This window comes from Acinonyx jubatus, chromosome B4 (assembly GCF_027475565.1).
Source record: "Acinonyx jubatus isolate Ajub_Pintada_27869175 chromosome B4, VMU_Ajub_asm_v1.0, whole genome shotgun sequence".
Lineage (NCBI taxonomy): Eukaryota > Metazoa > Chordata > Mammalia > Carnivora > Felidae > Acinonyx > Acinonyx jubatus.
This window is the reverse complement of record NC_069387.1, coordinates 109,606,093-109,627,384: the sequence shown is the minus strand read 5'-3', so window position 1 is coordinate 109,627,384 and position 21,292 is coordinate 109,606,093. Positions and strand designations below refer to the sequence as shown.

At 35.7% G+C, this 21,292-nt stretch overlaps 1 protein-coding gene across 4 annotated transcripts in view; it reads left to right on the top strand.

Annotated features, from left to right (window-relative positions):
* The window catches only part of ATP2B1 (ATPase plasma membrane Ca2+ transporting 1), a 130,549-nt gene that overhangs the window by 58,854 nt on the left and 50,403 nt on the right, over window positions 1-21,292 (top strand). For all 4 annotated transcript variants that reach the window (XM_053226590.1, XM_027071116.2, XM_027071115.2 and 1 more), the window contains exons 2-3: window positions 100-525; window positions 18,517-18,714. In XM_053226590.1, the coding sequence (XP_053082565.1) occupies window positions 318-525; window positions 18,517-18,714 (406 nt within the window). In that variant the 5' untranslated portion in view covers window positions 100-317. The remainder of the gene's footprint in view (window positions 1-99; window positions 526-18,516; window positions 18,715-21,292) is intronic.

Below are 21,292 nucleotides of genomic sequence, written 5' to 3'. Positions count from 1 at the left end.
ATGTTTTTCATTAGCTACTTGATGACATTTAGAAAATATGCTTATATGCATAATGCTGTAAAAGATGGATTTTACTAACTTTTAAATATTTTCTTACAGATATGTACATCTCATGATTGATATGAAGAAACTAGTCATGGGCCAAAGGTCAAGATACTTCTCTGGGAAATGCTGCTGATGCTGCTCTAGAAAGTCCTACAATGAGTGTTTGGTTTAAGAAAGATTTTCATATTTAAAAAATTTTCAACTTGGAAATACATCAAGTGAAAATTAGAGTCTTTTGGGAAACATTTTCCTCCTAATAAATAATACTTGTAATGGGCGACATGGCAAACAACTCAGTTGCATATAGTGGAGTAAAAAACTCTTTGAAGGAAGCTAATCATGATGGAGACTTTGGAATTACGCTCGCGGAGCTGCGGGCTCTCATGGAGCTCAGGTCTACAGATGCATTACGAAAAATACAGGAAAGCTATGGAGATGTCTATGGAATTTGCAGCAGGTTGAAAACATCTCCCAATGAAGGTGAGTTGTGTTATGTTTGTTTTTAGTTCTTTGTACGAAGAGTACTGTAGATTTGTAAACATGTTTATATTGTCTTGGTTATTGTATGATTATATCATAATTTTAGTGACATTAAGATGAGTCAGTCATCAGATTGCAATTAACAGAACTTTAGATCAAGAAATAATGTTGCAAATTAATTTATATATATATATATTTTTTTTAACGTTTATTCATTTTTGAGAGACAGAGACAGAACACGAGTGGGGGAGGGGCAGAGAGAGGGGGGAGACACAGTTTCCCCTGGAAACTGGAGTTAGGCTCCAGGAGTTTCCTGTGGGGCTCGAACTCACGAACTGTGAGATCATGACCTGAGCTGAAGTCTGACGCTTAACCAACTAAGCCACGTAGGCGCACCTAATTTATATATTTTAGGTTGGTGGGAGGAAATACTTGTACTAGTGTGCATGTTATTGCTGCTTGTTTACAATAACAAGTTTGCCTTTCTGCTGGAATTATAGAGGATGGAATCCCCCCCACCCACCCACCCAGGGGATTCAGTGAAAATAAATCCTCACTTATCCTTCATTTTATAAGGTGGCTTAAAATAGGTGTCACTGCCAGTAGCTGACCAATTTGTTTTTACCCTAAACTTTAGTAATTAGTTCAGAAGATCCTAAAGATTAGATGCCAATTTTTTACGTAGCAGACATTTTCTTCAATGAAAACTAACTTTCAGTCTTAGAATTATGTTCAGTTTGCCTTTTTCAAGGAAGTCTTTGCTTTCGTAATTCTCAATTTGTAGTAAGTTTCTTCTTGAGAATCAAGAAAGGAAAAGTTATGACTTTATTGCATTATGGTCTTTGAAACGGTTTGAGATAGATGACCTTTTATACATTCATCAGGTTGAAGAGAAAATTAAGGTTTAGAAAGTTTCAGAAAGGCATTTCCTGTTTACAAACGAAGGAGAGAGATATGCTGAATGTTTGATGATTGTACTTTATTTTAGTAAGGATGGGCAGTTATTAATGTAAAAGTTAAAGTAGACTAGTACACATTCCAAAGCCAGTCCCAGGGAAATTATGCGAAAATGTTTTTCTTTCTTTAAGTTCATTTATTTATTTTTAAGTAATCTCTACACCCAACATGGGGCTTGAACTCAGAACCCTGAGATCAGGAGTCTCATGCTCTTGCAACTGAGCCAGCCAGGTGCCCCCAGAAATGTTTTTCTTGAATATTTTTTTTTGAAGCATCTTATGTAATGCCATACTGTCACAAAATTAAAAGTAATAGCAAAAAGTTACTTCCAAAATTGTTTTAAAAATTTTTTTAATTTTAAATTTCATTAAAAATTTCTTTAACCCTATATATCTATAAAATATATATATACACATTTGAATTGCTGTTTAAATTCCTAATTGTTTTAAAGAAGTGGTAGGTAATTAATTTTTCTGAAGTAGCATGATCTTGACAAATCCAGTATCAGCATTCACACATCATTCACACATGTCTAGAAAGGGCTTCCTTGATCACTTGGAGTATGTTCTTTTTTCTGTAAGACCTGTTAAGTCTTCGTATCTTCTGGATCTTTTCCTTAAGTCAGAACTACTTAGAAACATGAGCTTCTTAGTTATACCTTAATATGCTGTACCATTTTAAGGTAGCTGGGATCCCTGTTGTTGATGTAAATTCTAGGATTCAGGAACAAACCCATGGACTGTAACAGATAGTAATTTAACAAAATTTGTAGCTTGTTCGTTATTCAAACCCATTTTGAAATATTAGCTAACTTTATATCCTGTTTAGAGAATTGTATATTGATGTGCTGTTCTCAGTATATTCATTAATTCAACTATATGTACTTTATCCATTTAACCTAAAACCCAATTGTTGGATGTTTCATAATCACCAAATTAATAGGAAACATTATAAAAAGTCCTCAAATATAATTACATAGTTTGTTCATAAAAGGTGATAATGAACTTCAGTTTCATCACCTAACTACACATCCTTCAACCATGTCTTTGTATTCCTCTGCTATTAGTTAATCAAAATTCTTGTCTTCTAATAACTTAACACCCCAACATGATCTGTTCTCATTTTTAATAGACGTGATTCTCATTAGTTTGTATTGCACTTTCTTTTGTTTATTTTTTGTATTCTTTTTTGTTATTTTGGGCTGTACTCCTTACATTGATTTTAGTTTAATTAGTGAAGTTTATTAAGTTAACTGAAAAATTTTGCATTTAGTACAATAGTTTTGAAATTTGGGGAGGAGATGGTTATGTATCTTTCTTACAATATGATGGGAGCTGTGGGTAATTACTAGACATAATTCACTTAAACACTCAAAATTTGATGTTCATTGTTGCTGCTTTGTGCTATGAAATAAATATATGAAATCTATTTCCCTCTTTTATTCTTAGAAAATTCTTGCTCGTCTTCTTCCTACTATTGTGAATTTTTGTTAAAATTTGTACAAACTTTTGTCTTTACTGGTTGTATATAAACAGTTTGTCATTTTGAAAGATTCTTTTAAAGAATATGAACAAACCATTTTAAGCATTATATTTGTGTTTACAGTTGTAAGATTAAATAAAAACAGCACCAGCCTTCATAAGAATATTGTTTCCAGAGGAACAGTTTTAGTTTAATTTAGAAATAATTTATTAAGAAAGCTAATGAACATTTTGTCACTGATCAACTAGGCAAATGATAGTAAATAAATCATCATCAGGGGTAATCAGCCAGGGGTTTGCCCAAGAAAATGATCCAGACAATAAGTACTCTTTTGTTAATATAAGCTGCTTATCGTGAGGGAAAGTGAGATTAAAATAATTTTTTAAAGAACATGAAGTTTGGTTAGGAAAACTGAAGTTTGTTTCTTTAATTCTTTCATTCATTAATTCATTCATTGATACATATAGTCTTTCATCAGATCTAGGTTTTTAATTGCCATATGGTGTTTATTCCCTCTAAAGAAAGAATTAGTGTTGGCAGTTTTAATCGTAAGATAATTATAAATGTGTAATTAAGTTACATCCCAATCTCATCAGTGTTAGTGTAAGAATATGTGCACCTTAGAATTGCTGGGATATTCTGCCTGCTCTGTGGTAGGTACTTTTCTTGGCTGGGTAGATATATTCGTCAATAAAACAATCCCTGACTTATTTTTACAAGGGGGAGACAAATTTACAAGACAGCTAGCTGAAATGCATAGTGTATTATTGATGTCTAAATGCATAGTGTATTATTGATGTCTGCTTAAGAGAAAAGTGAGTGGAAAAGGAAAATCAGAAATATTGGGGATGTGGCTATTAGATTGCTATAAAATCTGGAGGAGGAACAGCTTAAGACATTTCTTAAGAGCAGTTACAACAAAAATAATACATAGGTAATGCTTTTTTGTTCCCAGTAGGTTGTTGTTAGCACTTACAAATATTAATTCACTTTATCCTCACAACAGCCTTACCTTTTTTTACAGCCAAAGAATCCACAACACAAAAAGGTTAATCGGCTTACTCAAAGTCTCACAGCTCTTAAGGTGCCAGAGCAGGGATTCAAACCTTGACATTCTAGCTACATGCTTTTAACCACTATATTATATCGCCTGTTATGAAAGTTCAGCTCATACAACTTGCAAAAGAGTTGACAATATTAAGAAAGAGGTACCTGTGTTCTGTCTTCTCAAATAGTATTTTTTGTTGGCAGGAGTTTTATAGTGAAAACAATTTTGAGTTTAATAAAGGTTCTGTTGCTCAGTCAGTCTTTTTAAAATATGCCCTGTTCAGGAAGTTGTATCTGTGTGCTTCCTCATTTGGCCTGCTAATTTACTGCTCGTCTTCCAGCAGAGTACTCCTTTAACTGGATTTGAGACATTCTTAATGTGTACTGATCAATAGGAAGCGTTTTGAGCCAGATGTGATTTTCATATTAAAAATGTAGCCATCTCTACTCTTAAAAGAATTAGAAGTATAAATTTCAAGGTTAACTGAAATAAAGACTTGTCACCTCATATTTCTGCTTTGTCTATTAGAGAAAGCACCTCTTAAGAGTCGTCAGAATCTAAGAATATACTTTTATGACAGAATTACCTTCTTACAACATCCTAACTACATGCAATTATCCCTGTAGTTTTTTTCATTATCTTTATTGTTTTCCTGTATTGATTTTCTTATTCCTGTTGTAAATCCTATTTATTGATCCTTTTACTTTTAACCTAGCTTTCGGTATCTTTTCCATTTTAATGTGTTCCTATGTTATCTATGTTATATTTTATATTGGATGGTAGAGGAGAATGTCTAATAAAGAGATTTCTGGAACGCAGGTCTCTAGCCCTGGTAGCATGTTTATCATTCAGTAGTACCACGTTAAATAAGGGGTAACAATGAATGTATACAGATTAAAGACAGGTACTGAGTGGTATTTTGTAAGAGACATGGATGGCTCCATAGTGTTGTAAAGAGTCAAGAAAGTAAATGAAACCCTAAGTTTCTGAAGTAGTAGTTGCTAAAATTAGGTATAAGAGAGAAAAAAAGCAAAGGGAATAAGAAAAGGAAACTGGTAGAAAGAAACAAAAGAGGTGTGTGGTAGAAAGCAAGGTAAAGTCAACAGTAATTGTCTCTGGCTGACTAATGTTTCCATAATGCTGGCAGTTCATGTTCACACTCCTAGAGGTAAGACTGTTAGTAATGGTGTGCTTTTGACCAGGTCTTCATGATGTAATACAAGAAAACTAACATTCACACATGGAAATATATTTTAACTCTAAAAAAAAAATCATTCGCTGCCCAGCATGAATCATTGTTGACTTATAGGCTACTGCAAGAATCCTCTGATGCTCTGATGGATGTGCTTGGTTATACAGGTTGGCACAGCTCTTTCAGGCACTCAGGAAGGATTCCCATTGCCACGGTATGCCAGCCACGCATATTTTAATACTTGTACAGAGTTACCAACAAGGGTTTGATATTGATAATCCTGCATGACCTTGTCCTGGAAATTTATTGCTGCTGTAATAGAGAATTATGCATTTAATTGAATACCTGCTCAGCTCACTAGTTTTCATTGCTTATGAATTTTTTGAAGGTAATTGTAACACTACTTCTCTAACTTTGTTGCATATATATTATTTCTTAAAGTTGTATTTGATAGAGCCTGAAGTAGTATAATATTAGAGTTGTTTTAAGTTCACTTTTCTGAGTGCGATAGACTTACTTCCTTTTTATTTTATTTTTTTATTTTTTATTTTTTTTAGTAATCTCTACACCCAACATGGGACTCAAACTCACTACCCCAACATCAAGAGTTGCATGTTGTTCTTTTTTTTTTTTTTAAGGTTTATTTATTTGAGAGAATGAGCAGGGGAGGGACAGAGAAAGAGGGAGAGAGAATCCCAAGCAGGCTGTACGCTGTCATTGCAGAGCCCCACACGGGGCTTGATCTCATGACTATGAGTTCATGACCTGAGCTAAAATCAAGAGTCAGATGCTTATTAACCTACTGAGCCACCCAGGCACCCCAAGAGTTGCATGCTCTTCTAACTGAGCTAACCAAGCACTTTTATATTTCCTTTTCAAACCATTCTGTTCTGGTTTTCTTAATATTCTTAGGGTTTTCTTTCTTCCTATTTGGCCGGTCATGTATCAGCCTTCTGTGTTTTCCTTTAGATGTTGGTGGGCCTCAGGTTTCCATTTATCTGTGCACACTCCTCTTTGTATACTCTCCTTGGATGATGCCATGCACATCTAAGACTTCACATGTCATCCGGATTCTGGTGTTTCTTGTAGTTCCAGTCCACGTTTTTACCCCAAGCCTTCAGCCTAGAAGCCTGATTCGTTTTAGGCATCTTATTTTCTCAACCTTTCCAGGCTTTACTTTCTGAAAGCATACTCTTTCCCTTTTCTAACAAAATCATTATATACATCTTTTTTTTTCCCTCCTAAAATGTTTGTTTATTTTTGAGAGAGAGACGAGAAGAGAGAGAATCCCAAGCAAGCAGAGCATGACGCAGAGCTCAAACCCATGAACTTTGAGATCATGACCTGAGCCAAAATCGAGAGTCAGATGCTTAACCAACTGAACCACCCAGGCATTCCAATTACGTATGTCTTTTAAGTGGCCTGGACTTTGACAGGAAACTTTCACCCACTCACACTCAGTTGCTAAGACCTAGGGAAAAAAAAAAACCAAAAGAACATAATTCTGAGATTGTTAACCTTAAATAAAACAAGTGGTAATTTAATTAAACAAAGATGAGTTTATTCAGGAATAGCAGGGGAATTGTAATTCAGGACAAGTGAATTATGACAAACTGTAGATAAGTCTGAGGAAGACAGTACGAGGCTCTGGGAGGAAATTAAAGAGGGTTGTTCTGAACATAATTGTATTAGAGAAGAAGAGTTTAAGACTGTGGTAGTTTCTCACTGGCTGCAAGTGGTGAGCAGTTTGCTATTACTGAGGCATGTGGAAACCTTCCTCCTTCCTGATGCTCATGTAAGCTGAGATGAGCACTGTGTGCATGGGAACTCTCCCTTCATGGCTTCCCAACTGCATTTTAAATCCGATTTCCTTGATTTGTTTTCACTTTTCCCCCTTTTGATTAAGATGTTTCTCAGAAAGCATCACTGATCAAGCATCAGATCATTCATTTTGATTGAAATATTTTTCTCTATTTGTCAATTGGTGCTTGGAAGGACCTTTCCCAGGAGTCATGTCTCACATGGGGGTTTTGGTGGGGGGAGGAGGAATGGGTAGAAAGTGGAAACCATGGATGCCACTTTTGAGTAACAAGGCAAATAGCAGGAGGAGCTGTCAGGCATTTCCCATGCATAAATTTATATCTTATTAAGCTTAGAAACCTTGGAGATCATCTCAAGGCATTGGGCTAACATTCTGTTTGCTATATTATTTTCATGGCCTTCGGAAACAGCAGGAAAGACTAAACTCAAAAAAGGGTTTGCAGGTACCACGCCTGTATTTCTCTTTGTCCCCAAAGCTGTTGGAAATCTCCTTTGGTCCTACTGCCGCCACCAAATCTTCTAGTGCTGACTAGGAAATTCCAGGTTGGCTGGTCAACTTCCTTTTTAAGCCAAGTGGGTTGCTCAATGATCTTACGTAACTGAGTTTTAACTTCCCCAGAAGTGTTAATCCAGGTGCAGCAGGTGGTGTTGGCCACAGTGCAGACACCTCCTTGCTCAGCTAAAAGCTAGTCAAGGACTGACCTATTATCAACTTTGGTCAAAGAGTCTAAGGCTCTTTTTTGGGCAGGTGTTGTCTTGGCACTGATTCTGCAGTATCTCTAAGCGTTAAGGAGAGATTTCTCGCTATATTCCTGTTCACATTTACTCCTAACCAGGGAAGTATGGCCCTGCTAACAGAAGTGAACCCTGAATCATAAAACCTCCTGGTAGGTCCTTTCTGATTTGACAGTGCAGGGGATTCAACTAAGGAAGGTGCTTGAGTTGGTTTGTGAAAAGTTAGGGGTAGCTTAAGAGACCTTGCTTTGCTATATGCTAGCTGTATAGGCCCAAGGTGAATGAATGATAACCACCCCAGATAAACATAAATCCTGTTGGGGTATGAATCACTCTCACTAAGGTGGCACTGTTAATAGATAGATAAGAGTTTTAAATGACAAATCCGACAGTCTGAAAGGCAAAAGTTACCCCTCTTTAACAAAGGCCTGGGAGAAACAGATGAAGATGTTATCTTTCCAGGCCAGTGCCAGAGTTGAAAAAATAAAGGGAAAGACAAAAGTTTCATGTTTGAGATGAAGTCTTGATTAAGCATCAGGGTGAGTAAGTAGTCATCCTCTATGTCAGCTACTTCTTTTTCTAGTCAGTTTGATTCAGAGGTCTCTATCTGTGTAGGGCCAAATGTCAGGTGGAGCCTTTTTCATCTGTGAGATACATATTCAAGGTTTAAGTCCCTGAAGTCTGGCTGCCATCTGGGTGGTGAGGAGGACCTGGTATAGTCCTTTCCAACTAGATTCTTGGGGCAGTCTTTGTTCAAACTGATTCCAAATCAAAAGGGTGGGAGAAAATTGGAAATGTTACTTTGGAGAGTTGTAGCCAGATTTTTGAGGAAGCTAGAATTCAGGATCCAGTTCAATTTACAAGTATGTAACAGAAACTCAAGGACAGTTGATAGGATTAGAATCTGATACAGACAAAGAGGTAAATATAATTTCTTCAAGTACCCTCATTTTTTATAGTAAAAATAATTTCTTTGCATGAAACATTGCTTGATTATTTGCATTAGTGCAGCAAGAAAAGTGATTAACCATCTAAGCTCTTTTTAAGACTGCTTTCCTAGAATTTTGTAAGCAAGGTACCAAGTTGATTTTTCCTTCAAAGGGCTTTATTTATTGGCTCTGTAAAGTCAAACTGTGTTCTTTAAAACTCTCTGGTTGTATCTGAATCTATGCACATTTCTCAAATATGATATTCCAGTCAAAGCTTTGGTAATACAACCAGTGTTTCTCTGTCCTGATATAAAGAGAAAAGATTCTTACTGAATTTATGCAAATTATTATCATATAAATAAGAATACTCACAAAGAGTTTGCAAATTCTGGAGGGATCACATAGAGAGAAAAAGTAAATGTTTTGTCTTTATTCACAAAGGTGTATCTTACCAAATTATTGATAGCTTAAGAGAGAAAAGGGTTTCCTAAAACCTGGGAAAGCAAAATATTACAGAATCAGTAATGTTTTAAACAAGAAGCTATAAAAATTATAACAATCCTCTCAGTTCATTTAGTCCCATGTTTTTAATTGTTGTTCTGCTTGCATTCAGTTTTGCCACTAGTTCTGGAAATTCTTACCAAGTTCAGTTCTATTGTCTTAAAGTTATCAGAAAACCATCCTTTCCTGAAGCTTCTTGAAGATGAAGTACTTTTGCAGAAACACTGTATAAGCATCAGAGTAAAACGGTAACTGTCTGTAAATGGCCAAAACACTTAAAAGTGGCCATGGTTAAAAACCCGATGAGAGTTCATTATAATGCAGTTGACAAGGAAATTTGGTAATTTTGTGACTTACCCTTTATGATAGTAACCAGAATTACAAATGTTAACGTGATAAAAAGGCATATAAGATCTTTAGAAATTTCATGCTATTATTGGGACACATTAATAACATTTCCATGCAAATTTATTCTAAGAAGGTTTAGCATCACCTGTTTTTAACAATGCTTCCCAGGTAATTTAACATATCAAATAAGTCTAATTAATTTAACATATCCTTCTTTATAAGGAGAACAAGTCCTTTGATATGTTCTAGGGGCCCTCTGTAAAAACCTAAAGTTAGTTCAAGATCAAAATACTTCCTTTTGAATTTGATTTTTTGGGAAGTTTGTCAAAAATATCAAAAGATTTCAGGGCACCTGGGTGGTTCAGTCAGTTAAGTGCCCGACTTTGGCTCAGGTCATGATCTTGCCTTTCATGAGTTCCAGCCGGTACTAGGCTCGGTGCTGGCAGCTCAGAGACTGGAACCTGCTTTGGATTAATTCTATGTCTTCCTCTCTCTCTTTCTCTGCCCCTCCCCCACTTGTGCTCTGTCTCTCCAAAATAAACAGACACTTTTTTTTTTTTAAATATCAAACGATTTGGACCTTTGGGCAAAGAGGATCATATGTCACTGTGAAACAATACTTTAGGTATCCATTTAATCAAAGTGACAAAGACTTTGCAGAAAAATACAGAAAGTTAAATAGTTGTAAAAAGCCTTAGCTTCTTTAATATTGAAAAGACTCAGCTTTTTTTTTTTTTAAGTAACCAAAGACTTGATGAAAGCAAAACACACAATCTTTGTATTTTCTAGGAAGATTACATTAAAAGTAAAGGAAAACCTTTGTTTACAATTTGTTCTTAAGAGCAGATCAATAATGTAAGAAAACATTGTTCTTTTTTTTTTTAAGTTTATTTATTTATTTTGAGAGAGAGAGACAGCTTGAGCGGGGGAAGGGCAGAGAGAGAGAGAGGGAGAGAGAATCCCAAGCAGATTTCATGCTGCAGAGCCTGACACAGGGCTCAAACCCACAAAACTGCGAAATCATGACCTTAGGTGAAACCAAGAATCAGACACTTAACCTACTGAGCCACCCAGAGTCCCTGAAAACATTGTTCTTTTGACAGGAAAAAGAAAAAATTCCAATTTTGTACCACTGTACTTTTGAAATTAAAACTCATTTTTAAATAAATTTATTTTAATCTTAACCAGATTGAGTGTACATTAAAATGCCCAAAGATTCCTTTTCCACAAACCTACAACTTTCGTTTTACATTCAGATTTTATCCTCTTTTCTCTTTTTAAATAATTAGCCTCACTAGGACAAATTTTCCCTCTAAAAAGTGCATTTATATTCCTTATACCTTCTTTTACCAAAAGCCCATGTCATAATTTTTTTGCATATAGAGGTGTTTCCCTTATTATTTCTAGTAGCTTTAAGCACACATATTAATTAGAATTCTTAACCCTTAGCAACTAATTAAGAAGTAAACAATTAAGAACTGGCCTTTACATTAGCATTCTGTGAATTGGCAGATTTATAAATTCTTTTTATGATTTCTGAAAACATGCTTTTTTCATAGAAAATTTTTAAGCATGGCTAAAACATGTTTACTGTTAGACTCAAATATCTTTAGTTCCTCTGTAAAAGGAAGCAAAAAAACCTATGTTCAGTAATCTGTGTTGCAATATTTTATCTTACTTGGAAATGATCTGGATATTTAATGAATTTAACTCATATTTAATGCAGCAAAACTTTAAGGTTCCCCAAAAAGACTTGGGTAAATTATTTGAAAAGTTCACCTAAAACCTTTTTATCCTACTTACTTCTATTTAGTTTACTTGCTCTTAACAATTATGTTTAGGGGCGCCTGGGTGGCTTGGTTAGTTAAGCATCCGACTTCAGTTCAGGTCATGATCTCATGGTCCGTGAGTTCGAGCCCCGTGTCGGGCTCTGTGCTGACACCTCAGAGCCTGGAGCCTGTTTCAGATTCTGTGTCTCCCTCTCTCTCTGCCTCTCCCCTGTTCATTCTCTGTCTCAAAAATAAATAAATGTTAAAAAAAATAATAATAAAATAAAAAAAACAATTATGTTTAGATCCCACAAAAACTTCATGAGACATTAGACAAAATTAGCCATCTTCCCAAGCTGTTATTCTTGTTGACAGATTTTGTAACAGAGATAACGTGAACTTACTTGACTACTAAAACCGGGTAGAATAAAAGTTGTATGTTTACATTATATTTAATCCTGGTAACTCTGAAGACATGCCTATTTTAATTAAACCAAACTTAAGGCCAGCTTTTGTTTGCCAAACTCAGGGGAACCTGAAAAACATTTAGGTTACTTTCTATTACATTTTTGAGAATTTCTATGAATACTTAATTCACATTTGAGTCAGTTAAACAGAAGTCTTTTACAAATTGATTGTAGTAATACTATTGGAGGTAGACAGTACTACATATATACAACACACATGCATAGGCACACTTAAACATACAGACAGACATAAACAGAGGCTTCCATTTCACTCATGATAAAAGTTGGATCTAACTTTTCTGGTAGATGGAATTAGTTAAGGCTACCTGCCCAGATAGCTAAAGCTAAGTTTTGAAGGACCTTTCCCCCTTTTGTTTTTCTTCTGGTAAGAATTACTTCCCTGAAGTTTGCACTTTAGCATTTACATCTCAGAGGCACAAGGAAGAATGCAAGTTACAAACCTTTAAAGATTAGTAGGGGAGGTTTGGGTATTGGCAAAAAAGAAATGGATAAACTTTGAATTGTCTCTAGAGTTGCATTTCTAGTTTCACAAGGATTTGCAAGATAAGGTTTGTTGTTCTCAATTCCACAACGAATTGAGTTGCAACTTAAGTGACATTATAGCTTGTTCCACTGATCCAACTACATTATCCACAATGAGCAGAGGGAAGAGTGCCTTAACAAAATTTTCTGTCAGGCTCCGACTAGTGCCTCTCATCTTATTTTCTGCCTTTTTATGTTTCCAGTAATCTCTGGAGTTAATCCAGTTATTAAAACTGTTAGAGAATTTTCTCTTGAGTTCAAGAAATTAGTTAACTATAGCCCTAACTTCATTTGGCCTTTAGCGTGGCCTTTGACCAAGGAGTGAAAAGTAACTGAAGAGAATCACCTGTAGTCTCAGGCGGTGTTATTTTAAAAGGTAATTTAATAGTCTCTTCAGAGTGTAAAGGCAATTCAAACAGGATTGCTAGAATGAGTACTCAGAGGAAGAAAGAGGGGAGCAGTAGGAGTATTATGTCACAGTAAGAGTATTATGTCAGTCTTAAAGCCTTTTGTTTTTGGTACCTCTTATATCTTTACTTTTTCATTAGCCTTTTACAACAAATCTTTCAATGAAGCTATTTTGGAATTTTGAACTTTGGAAACTTCTGCATACCAATAAAAATAGGTGCCCCATTCTGTTTGATTTGGGACTCCTTTGCTTTCAAATGCACTTCTTAAATGATCCTATCTAACTGGAACATTTCTCATAATGGCCATTGTGATTTTGGATTGTCTTTAGTAAGATTTTGCCATTTTTGTAGATATTTTACAACTTCTGAAACCATAGTTTTTAGACATAAAAAAGATAGGTATGCCAGAAGGTGACCTGCTAAACACTTTGGATTTTATGGATCCCATTACTCAAAGTAGAAGTACAGAAAACAAAAGAGAACTCACCAAGAAGGGTAATGCATTCACAAAAGCAGATAGTCAGGGAGCTGAACCAAAGAGACTAAATTCGAATCCAAGAGGAAACCCACTGAACCAAAAGGAAAAAGACGGCTCACAGAAATGGAGAGGACAAGGGGCTCAAGTGGGACCCACAAACAGTCATTAGTTCCCCAGGGGTTCTGCACCTTCTGATCCCACTTCATGACACCATGTAATCAACCTTAAGTGAAACAAATGGTAATTTAATTAAATAAAGATGAGTTTATTCAGGAATAACAGTGGCGTTGCCATTCAGGACAAGCAGACTGTGGCAAACCATAGGCAAGTCTGAAGAGACAGAGGGGAGGCTAGCTTTTATGAGGTGCTGGGAGGACATGGGGTGAGTCATTTTGAAAATAACTTCATTGGGGAAGAACAAGAGCTCCAGGTTGTGGTGGTTTCTCACTGGCTGCAGGTGGTGAGAAGTTTGCTGTTACTGAGGCATGTGGAAATCTTTCTCCTTCCTGCTGCTCATGTAAGCTGAGAGGAGTGCTACATGCCCAAGAACTGTCTCCTCATGGCTTCCGAACTCCATTTTAAATCGGTTTCCTTGATTCATTTTCACAGCTGCTTTGATGGTTTTTTTAAATATATTGTCTCTTTGTGAAGCTAATTGGGGCATAAGGAGATCAGATGCCACACATGCCCTTGGCCTCATTGCCACTATTCTACAGTCAACTGAGCCAATGGGACCAGGCAGAAGAGTTGTCAGTATATTTATTCATAAGTTATACTTAATGATTTCATGTCATATCTACTCTATTTTCAAAACTAAGACCATGTAGTCTCATTACCAGTTTTACCAGCTTGGCTATTTCCCTTCCCTCAAGAACTTTGCTTTCTCTCTCCTAACAATGGAAGCCTCTTCCTGCCCTTAGAGGAGGCTAACACCTACACCCTGGATTCCATTCCCCTTGCCTCTTCAGAGGCTTTACTCCAGCGTTAGCCTGTGTCTCTTGTATCATCAGTGTTGTCTTCTCTGTTTGATTATTTCCGCTGGTAAATTACTTGCCTTGATATCTATCACTCATCTTTAAAAAAGCATAATGGGTTTATTTATCCACTTTAATTCACCTTTACTGCTTTATTTTTCTCTGCTGCATCATACTCGTGGAAAAAGTTGTATAATCATAGTTTCCATCCATTTTCTAATTCTTATTCTATCTTCAGTTCTTTCTAATCAGACTTGCTTCACAGCATTCCACTGGAAAATTTCTTCTCAAGGGCATGGGCCTCCAGCTAACCAAAGCCAGTCTTATTTTCTGGCTTCATCTTACTCATTTGATGTCATCATCCACATCATCTTCATCTTTTTTAAAAAATGCTCCTTTTGTAGGCTTCCATAATTTTACACGAGCCTGTTTTTTGAGCCAGCCACCTCCCCCTGCCCGTTTCTTTGGGTTGCCTTTTCTTCCCCCGTCTGATCATTAAATGTTGGGGACTATTCCAAGTTTCTAGCCTTAACCCTTCTCTCTTGTCTGCTTTCTGGGAGCTCTCTTTGGGTCCATGACTCCAGAATCATCTGTGCATTGATGATTTTCTGGCGCAGACCTCTTCTGAGTTCCGAATATGGCTAGCCAGCTGTCTACAGACCTCTCCACTTGTTTATTTAAATAGGCATCTCAGGGGCGCCTGGGTGGCCCAGTCAGTTAAGCGTCCAACTTCGGCTCAGGTCTTGATCTCGCAGCTCGTGAAGTTCGAGCCCAGTGTCGGGCTCTGTGCTGACAGCTCATGCTCTGTCTCTCTCTGTCTCAAAAATAAATAAACATTAAAAAACAAATGGGCATCTCAGGTGTAAATCTGTAAAATGAAAGTGTTAACTCTTGCCTCTCTTTTTCCACTTAATTCTGCAATTCCTAAAGGCCTGCTCTATCTTGGTGAATGTCTTTACTATCCAATCATTTAAATGTATAGACAAAAAAAAAAAAAAAACTTAGATATCATTCTTTATTCTTTTTCTTTCATCCACATCCAGTCGTTTAGCAAGTCCTGTCTGATCTTTTCACAGGATAATTGGCAGATTCAGTTAAAAACCTCAGATACTAGCCATGATCACCTCTTACTTTCTACTTAAACAGCCTCCTTACTGGTCTTTTCCCTCCATTCTTGCTCTCTTCAATTTATACTTCACACAACAATTTAAATGAGATCAATTATTACTACCATACTCTATGGTGCTTTAAATCCCTTCTGTTTTAGAAAGGTTTCTGTTGCACTTAGAATAGTACTAGTCTTCTCGCTATGTTACTTTAATAATCTCTTTCTTTCCCTCCAGTATAAGATTGCTGAATATATAGCGTGTTTATACTGACTCCTCAGGATGTAGAATAGTCCCTGCAAGTAGTAGATGTTAAGTAAATATAGGGTGGGGAACAGACTATTGTTACAAAACTCTTAACTTCATTATATTTAGATTATGTGAGTTTATTATTCTGCGTTTATGGAAATTAATTTCCCCCAAAGTGGAATTAAAACCTGTAATGTCCAGTTTATAACTTGTCATCCCCTTACTGAGCTCAATCACTGTTACTCTGTAGTATATGCTTTGATCCATTGTACCTTCTTAGGCCCTTCCAAACAAGTTTGTAAGATACACCAACAAATATTAATGCCTCTACCCCAACTGCCACAGACATTAAGTGACATGCGTAAAATTTCAGTAGGTGAACTGGAATCTAGGTCTTCTAAGTTTGTAACCCAGATGACTTTATTGATGTAGTGTCTTAGGTGAGTGCTTGTATGTGTGGTAGTGGTTTAGAAGAATTACAGTAACCTTTAGGACTGGCTGCTTTTTTAATTCCCAGATTCCCTCCAGATACATTTTTTTTAGAGTTTATTTTGAGGTGGAGGCAGAGAGATTGGAAGAGAGAATCCCAAGCAGGCTCTGCACTGATGCTCCTGGATGTAGGGCCAGATGCAGGGCTTGAGCCCACCAACCAGGAGATCATGACCTGAGCCCAAATCAACAGTGGGACACTTACCTGACTGAGCCACCCAGGCACCCTTTCGGATAGGCTTTTAAGCTCTCTTTAGCTCTGTGGCTCTTTTTATCAGCATTAACATAAAATGTTGGCCTCCGTTATAATTAATGTAGGTTTGGGTCAATTATTTTTATAGTTATAGTGGTGCTACTTAAAACTACTAGGTGTTATATACTTGTAATTAATAGTAGGTTCTATTAAGTGTGAGTTAAACTGATAAAACCAATATCTTCAGATTTCATAGAAAAAAAGATTGGAGACTGACAGCTAGGGAAGGTTGTCTTATTTTTTCTAGTAACGTCATTGAAATACAAGATATAACAAACTTACTATCTTTTTATAAGAGAAAGGGCACTTAAATTTAAAAAGCGGCAAGCACATAATCTCAGAACATCTCAAAGTTTAGTCCTTTAAAACAAATTTTGTTTTGTGGAAAACCTTACTGCATTGATTCCTCTGTCCCTCAATTAAACCATGGACCAGTGTTAACTGGTTTCAGCCAGGTGTGATTGGGGAGCATTGCTCTAGTCTGAAGAAACTGTGGATTCTAAATTACAGTTTGCAAGTTTCTTCTCTCATATTCTCTTTCCCTCAGTCACGATTACTACAATCCTTTCATTCCTTTCTTTCTATTGAACTGTCTCAAAGCCTGGAGCTCTGTGGAAGCTTTCAGATGATGACTTTGTCATCAGAAATCTCAAATCTTTCTGCCCAGTATGGACGGACCTTGTTAACAGTTGCTGATGAAAACATTCTCTGGAATCTTATTGATACCTTTAACCAAATAAATAATTACTTTAAAATGTCTGTGTTCATTTCTTATTGTTTATTCTAAAAGCGTACTTTCTTTGTTCTCTCTCTTCTACTCTCTGCCTGCCTCCACACTGAGATTACTAGTCGAAACACCTAAAACCAAGAGCCTCCCAGTAATCTGCTGTTTTCCTGTCTCGCTCCTTTGCTGTTCTCTTGGGATGAGCTCTTGCCAAAAAAAGAGTTTATGTTAACTAAATTAGTTATAAATTTAAATTTATGATGATAAATTGAAAGTTGTATCATTCTGATATCTTTGCCTTCTTTGATATTTTTAAGCAGACTCAGAAACATGTCATTTGTCACTCCTGCCTGTTTTCATACCTCCCACAAAAATATAAATGTGTATGTACTTCGCTTTAGCTATTTGGGATATATCTAGGTTTGATTGGATCAGCACGGTTAAGTTTGAGGAGGACCTGCTTGATGGGGTAAGGGAAAGGCAAAATTCATGTCATCCAACTCTCTCTTAACCTCTTTCCTCATAACCTTCCAACTCCACATTCCAGGCAATAAATATTATGTCCTATCATGCACCTTTTCCCTTACAGTGACAGTGGGCGCTATTAGTCAATAGAAGTACCTGTTTCTCAAGCTGGAAATCCTAAAAATAAAATTCAAAAGAAAGGTCATCCCATAATTTCCTTTTTTGTGTGTGTGTGACTTGCAAATCATTTATCAGTCCATGTATAACAGACATTTTAATGGAGAAATTTTAGAGCTTGTGATAAGTGTTTCATTGTTCTTTAGTAAATAAGAGTGAAAATCAAAGACTTTCTCTGATTAGGGTGACCAAAATGCTGTAAGTAAATCAAATAAATACATAATTCCCCATTTTGGGAGGGAAAACATCAAAATAAAGGTCAGGGAAATTTTTAATTCCAATATAAAACCCATCCAACTGTCATATCACTCTGGTCTCTGGCAGCCTACAAGATGGTATAAGGTAATATGATCAAAAATGAACATTTTGGAAAAGTGAAAATTTTTAATCCAGTCTTGACCGGTCTACGTGAATTGTTCTTTTAAAGCACTGCATGTTTTTCAGTGATTTAAATTCTGTTCATTTGATATAATGTGTAAAAGTCAGTTTGATTGGGTCTTATGAATTGGAATCTGAAGTGCAATGAATGAAGGGGCACCTGGGTGGCTCAGTCGGTTGAGCATCCAACTTCAGCTCGGGTCATGATCTCACGGTCTGTGGGTTCGAGCCCTGCATTGGGCTCTGTGCTGACAGCTCAGAGCCTGGAGCCTGCTTGGGATTCTCTTTCTCCCTCTCTCCCTGCCCCTCCCCTGCTCATGCTTTGTCTCTCTCTCTCTCTCTCTCTCTCTCTCTCTCTCTCTCTCTCTCAAAAATAAGTAAACATTAAAAAAAAAATTTTTTTAATAAAGTGTAATGAATTAATGTTTTGAGTAAAATAGGTATTTCCTTTTGTAAGTAGTGAAACTTTTCACTGAAATTTGTTTCTTTTCACTAGGTTTGAGTGGAAACCCTGCAGATATAGAGAGAAGAGAAGCAGTGTTTGGAAAGAATTTTATACCTCCTAAAAAGCCAAAAACCTTTCTTCAATTAGTATGGGAAGCATTACAAGATGTCACTTTAATTATATTAGAAATTGCAGCCATAGTATCATTGGGCCTTTCTTTTTATCAACCTCCAGAAGGGGATAATGCACGTAAGTAAATTGGGGAGGGGAAAAAAAAAAAAAAAGACTTTCATGTGTGATGTTAATAAATTCAATTCATTTGTTTAATTAAAATATAATAATAGGTTGGCATTTGGGAGGGAAAACATAAGTAAAGGTCAGGGAAGTGTGCTAGATAGCATTCTAGCAGTGTTTTTAATTGTTCTTTAAATATACCATCCCAGATAATTTTACAATAACCCTATGAGCTAGTGTCACTTCCACGTTTGATACAGAGGTTAAATAACCTGCCAATGTGTGTATGCCACGTGTTGGCAAAGAGCTAAGTCACATATACAGTGTGGTTTGTGCCATCATGGTTTTTAAGGTCTTTGAACATTAAATTGAAATAATTACAGTTTTTAATTTTGGGTTTTTTTTTTTAATCTTTTGGAAATCATTATGAAAGCAAAATTCTGTTCTCTTCCCTGATTCATTATTTTTCAAGTTCTTAAATTGTTATTATAGGCATGATTCGGGTAATTGCCTTGCCATTCTAGAAATGTTTATACTACAACTTATCTTGACCAAAGGAAAAGTACATCATACAGTGGTAGATCTGCTTTAACTTGTAGCTACAATGGTTTTGTCTTTCTCCTGCCTATGTTCTTCATTTCTCTTTTAAAATTTCTTACTCTCTTTTTAATCAATTTATTTAAAATAGTCCTTGACAGTACATTCTATAACTGCTAAGAAACCTAGCTTGGGTTTTGGTCACTATATTTAAATAGCTATAGAATGAACCAGTAGTATTTTATATATCAGGAGAGTGATATACCAATATTTTTCTTTGTAAAAACTTTATTCTTATGCCTTTCAAGTTATGAAGAGTTAAGTAAACATTAGCTAACTCTAAAAGTTGGGTTAAGTAAAAATTTAAAGTAATGCCATTAAAGGTATGCCTGGAGCTCATGTGAGAGTTGTGTTTTTTGTTTGTTTATTTTAGAAAGTAGGTCACTGAAGAAGTCAGTTTATCGGAGAGCAGGGTTTTTCAGCAACAGCTTTGTTTACATTTTACACCAGAGCATTCTTTGTCACCCTGCACTGTACTACCCTCCAGTTGAGGCCACCAGAACTTTTCCAGACATTGCCAGGTTTCTGATAGGGGGAAAAATTGTCTATGGTTGAGAATCACTTGTCTAAATAAGAAAAAATTTAGGCAATATTCTTGTCAACATTGAGCCAAATTATTTTTTAAACTTTTGTTTTTATTAAATAAATAATACATATTTTGCTGTAGAAATATTAGGAGGGAAAAATGACAATTCATAGGAAATAATATTCACCGAAAATCTCACTTCTTAGAGATTACTGCTATACCATTTTCATATTCTCCCAGATTTTAAAATATGTTTTGTATGTCTGTGGGTACTCACGTATGTGTATGTGTGCATATGTGGGTAGGCACGAGGGCGTGTAACTGTGTGTATATGAAATGTTTTATATGAAAAGGGAAGGTCATACCATGTTCATCAACATATAGGTAAATTCTGTAGCGTTCAATTTACCCAACTATCATTATAGAATATTGGGAATTGGTATTCTAGAATTCAGCGAGTTCGCAGATTATGAAATGTTTCTTTACTTTTAACATTTTTTTCCCTAAGATTATAAGAAGACTAAAGAAAAATATTTTCAACAGGAATGGATTTTGTTACTAACAAGGACAAATCTTTTTGGAATTTGGACTGCTTCATTTGTAGGATGTAGTGACAAGCCCTTTCCCAAATTTGCTTAAGGAGAATACTGGCATTAGATCCAACTGGGAAGATACTCTAAAATTGTCAGTGTCATAAGACACTTTAAAAACAGTCAAAATCTGCTAGAAGGTGTTAGTAAAACATACAAAGATATTTTTGTTCCACGGTGAAATGTTAGTATTTGCATTTTTTTAACATTTATTAGTGTACTTCATGTGTCTTTTCATCATGTATATTTTAACACTAAGTAGTAAATCTGTAGTCATAGACTATATTATCAAAATTTCTTACTAGTACTGATGGTATAAAAATAAGCATTATAACCCATACAATAAACACATCTTTAGTTACTAATATAATACCAAGGTTCTCAAACCTTTTGGTCTGAGGGCCCCTTTATGCTCAAAATGCTAAGGACTCCACAAACAGATTTTGATTATATGAGCTATATGTGTAGATATTTACTGTATTCTTAATTAAAATTGAGAAATTTAAAAATACTGTATCAGTGCATTTAAGTTGTATCTAAGTGTTGTATTATAATAAATATAATTGCTATAATTATTAATGAAATCTTAAGTGAAATTATGAAGAGAGAATTAGCAGTATTCTTCATTTCCTTGTATCTCTTTAAGGTCTGGCATAATTGAAGATAATCTGCTTCTGCATTTAGTGTCTTGTGTTAGCACATGTAGTGTAGTCTTTGGAAAATTCCACTACACATTCCTGAAATAGAATGCAAATTATATCTTGGTATTATTACATAGTTTTGACCTTGGGGGATCCTCCTGGGGTTCCTAGACAACACTTTTTAAGAACTGATTCTTTATACTGTTAATGTACATACTTGATGCACCATCCAAGAAATA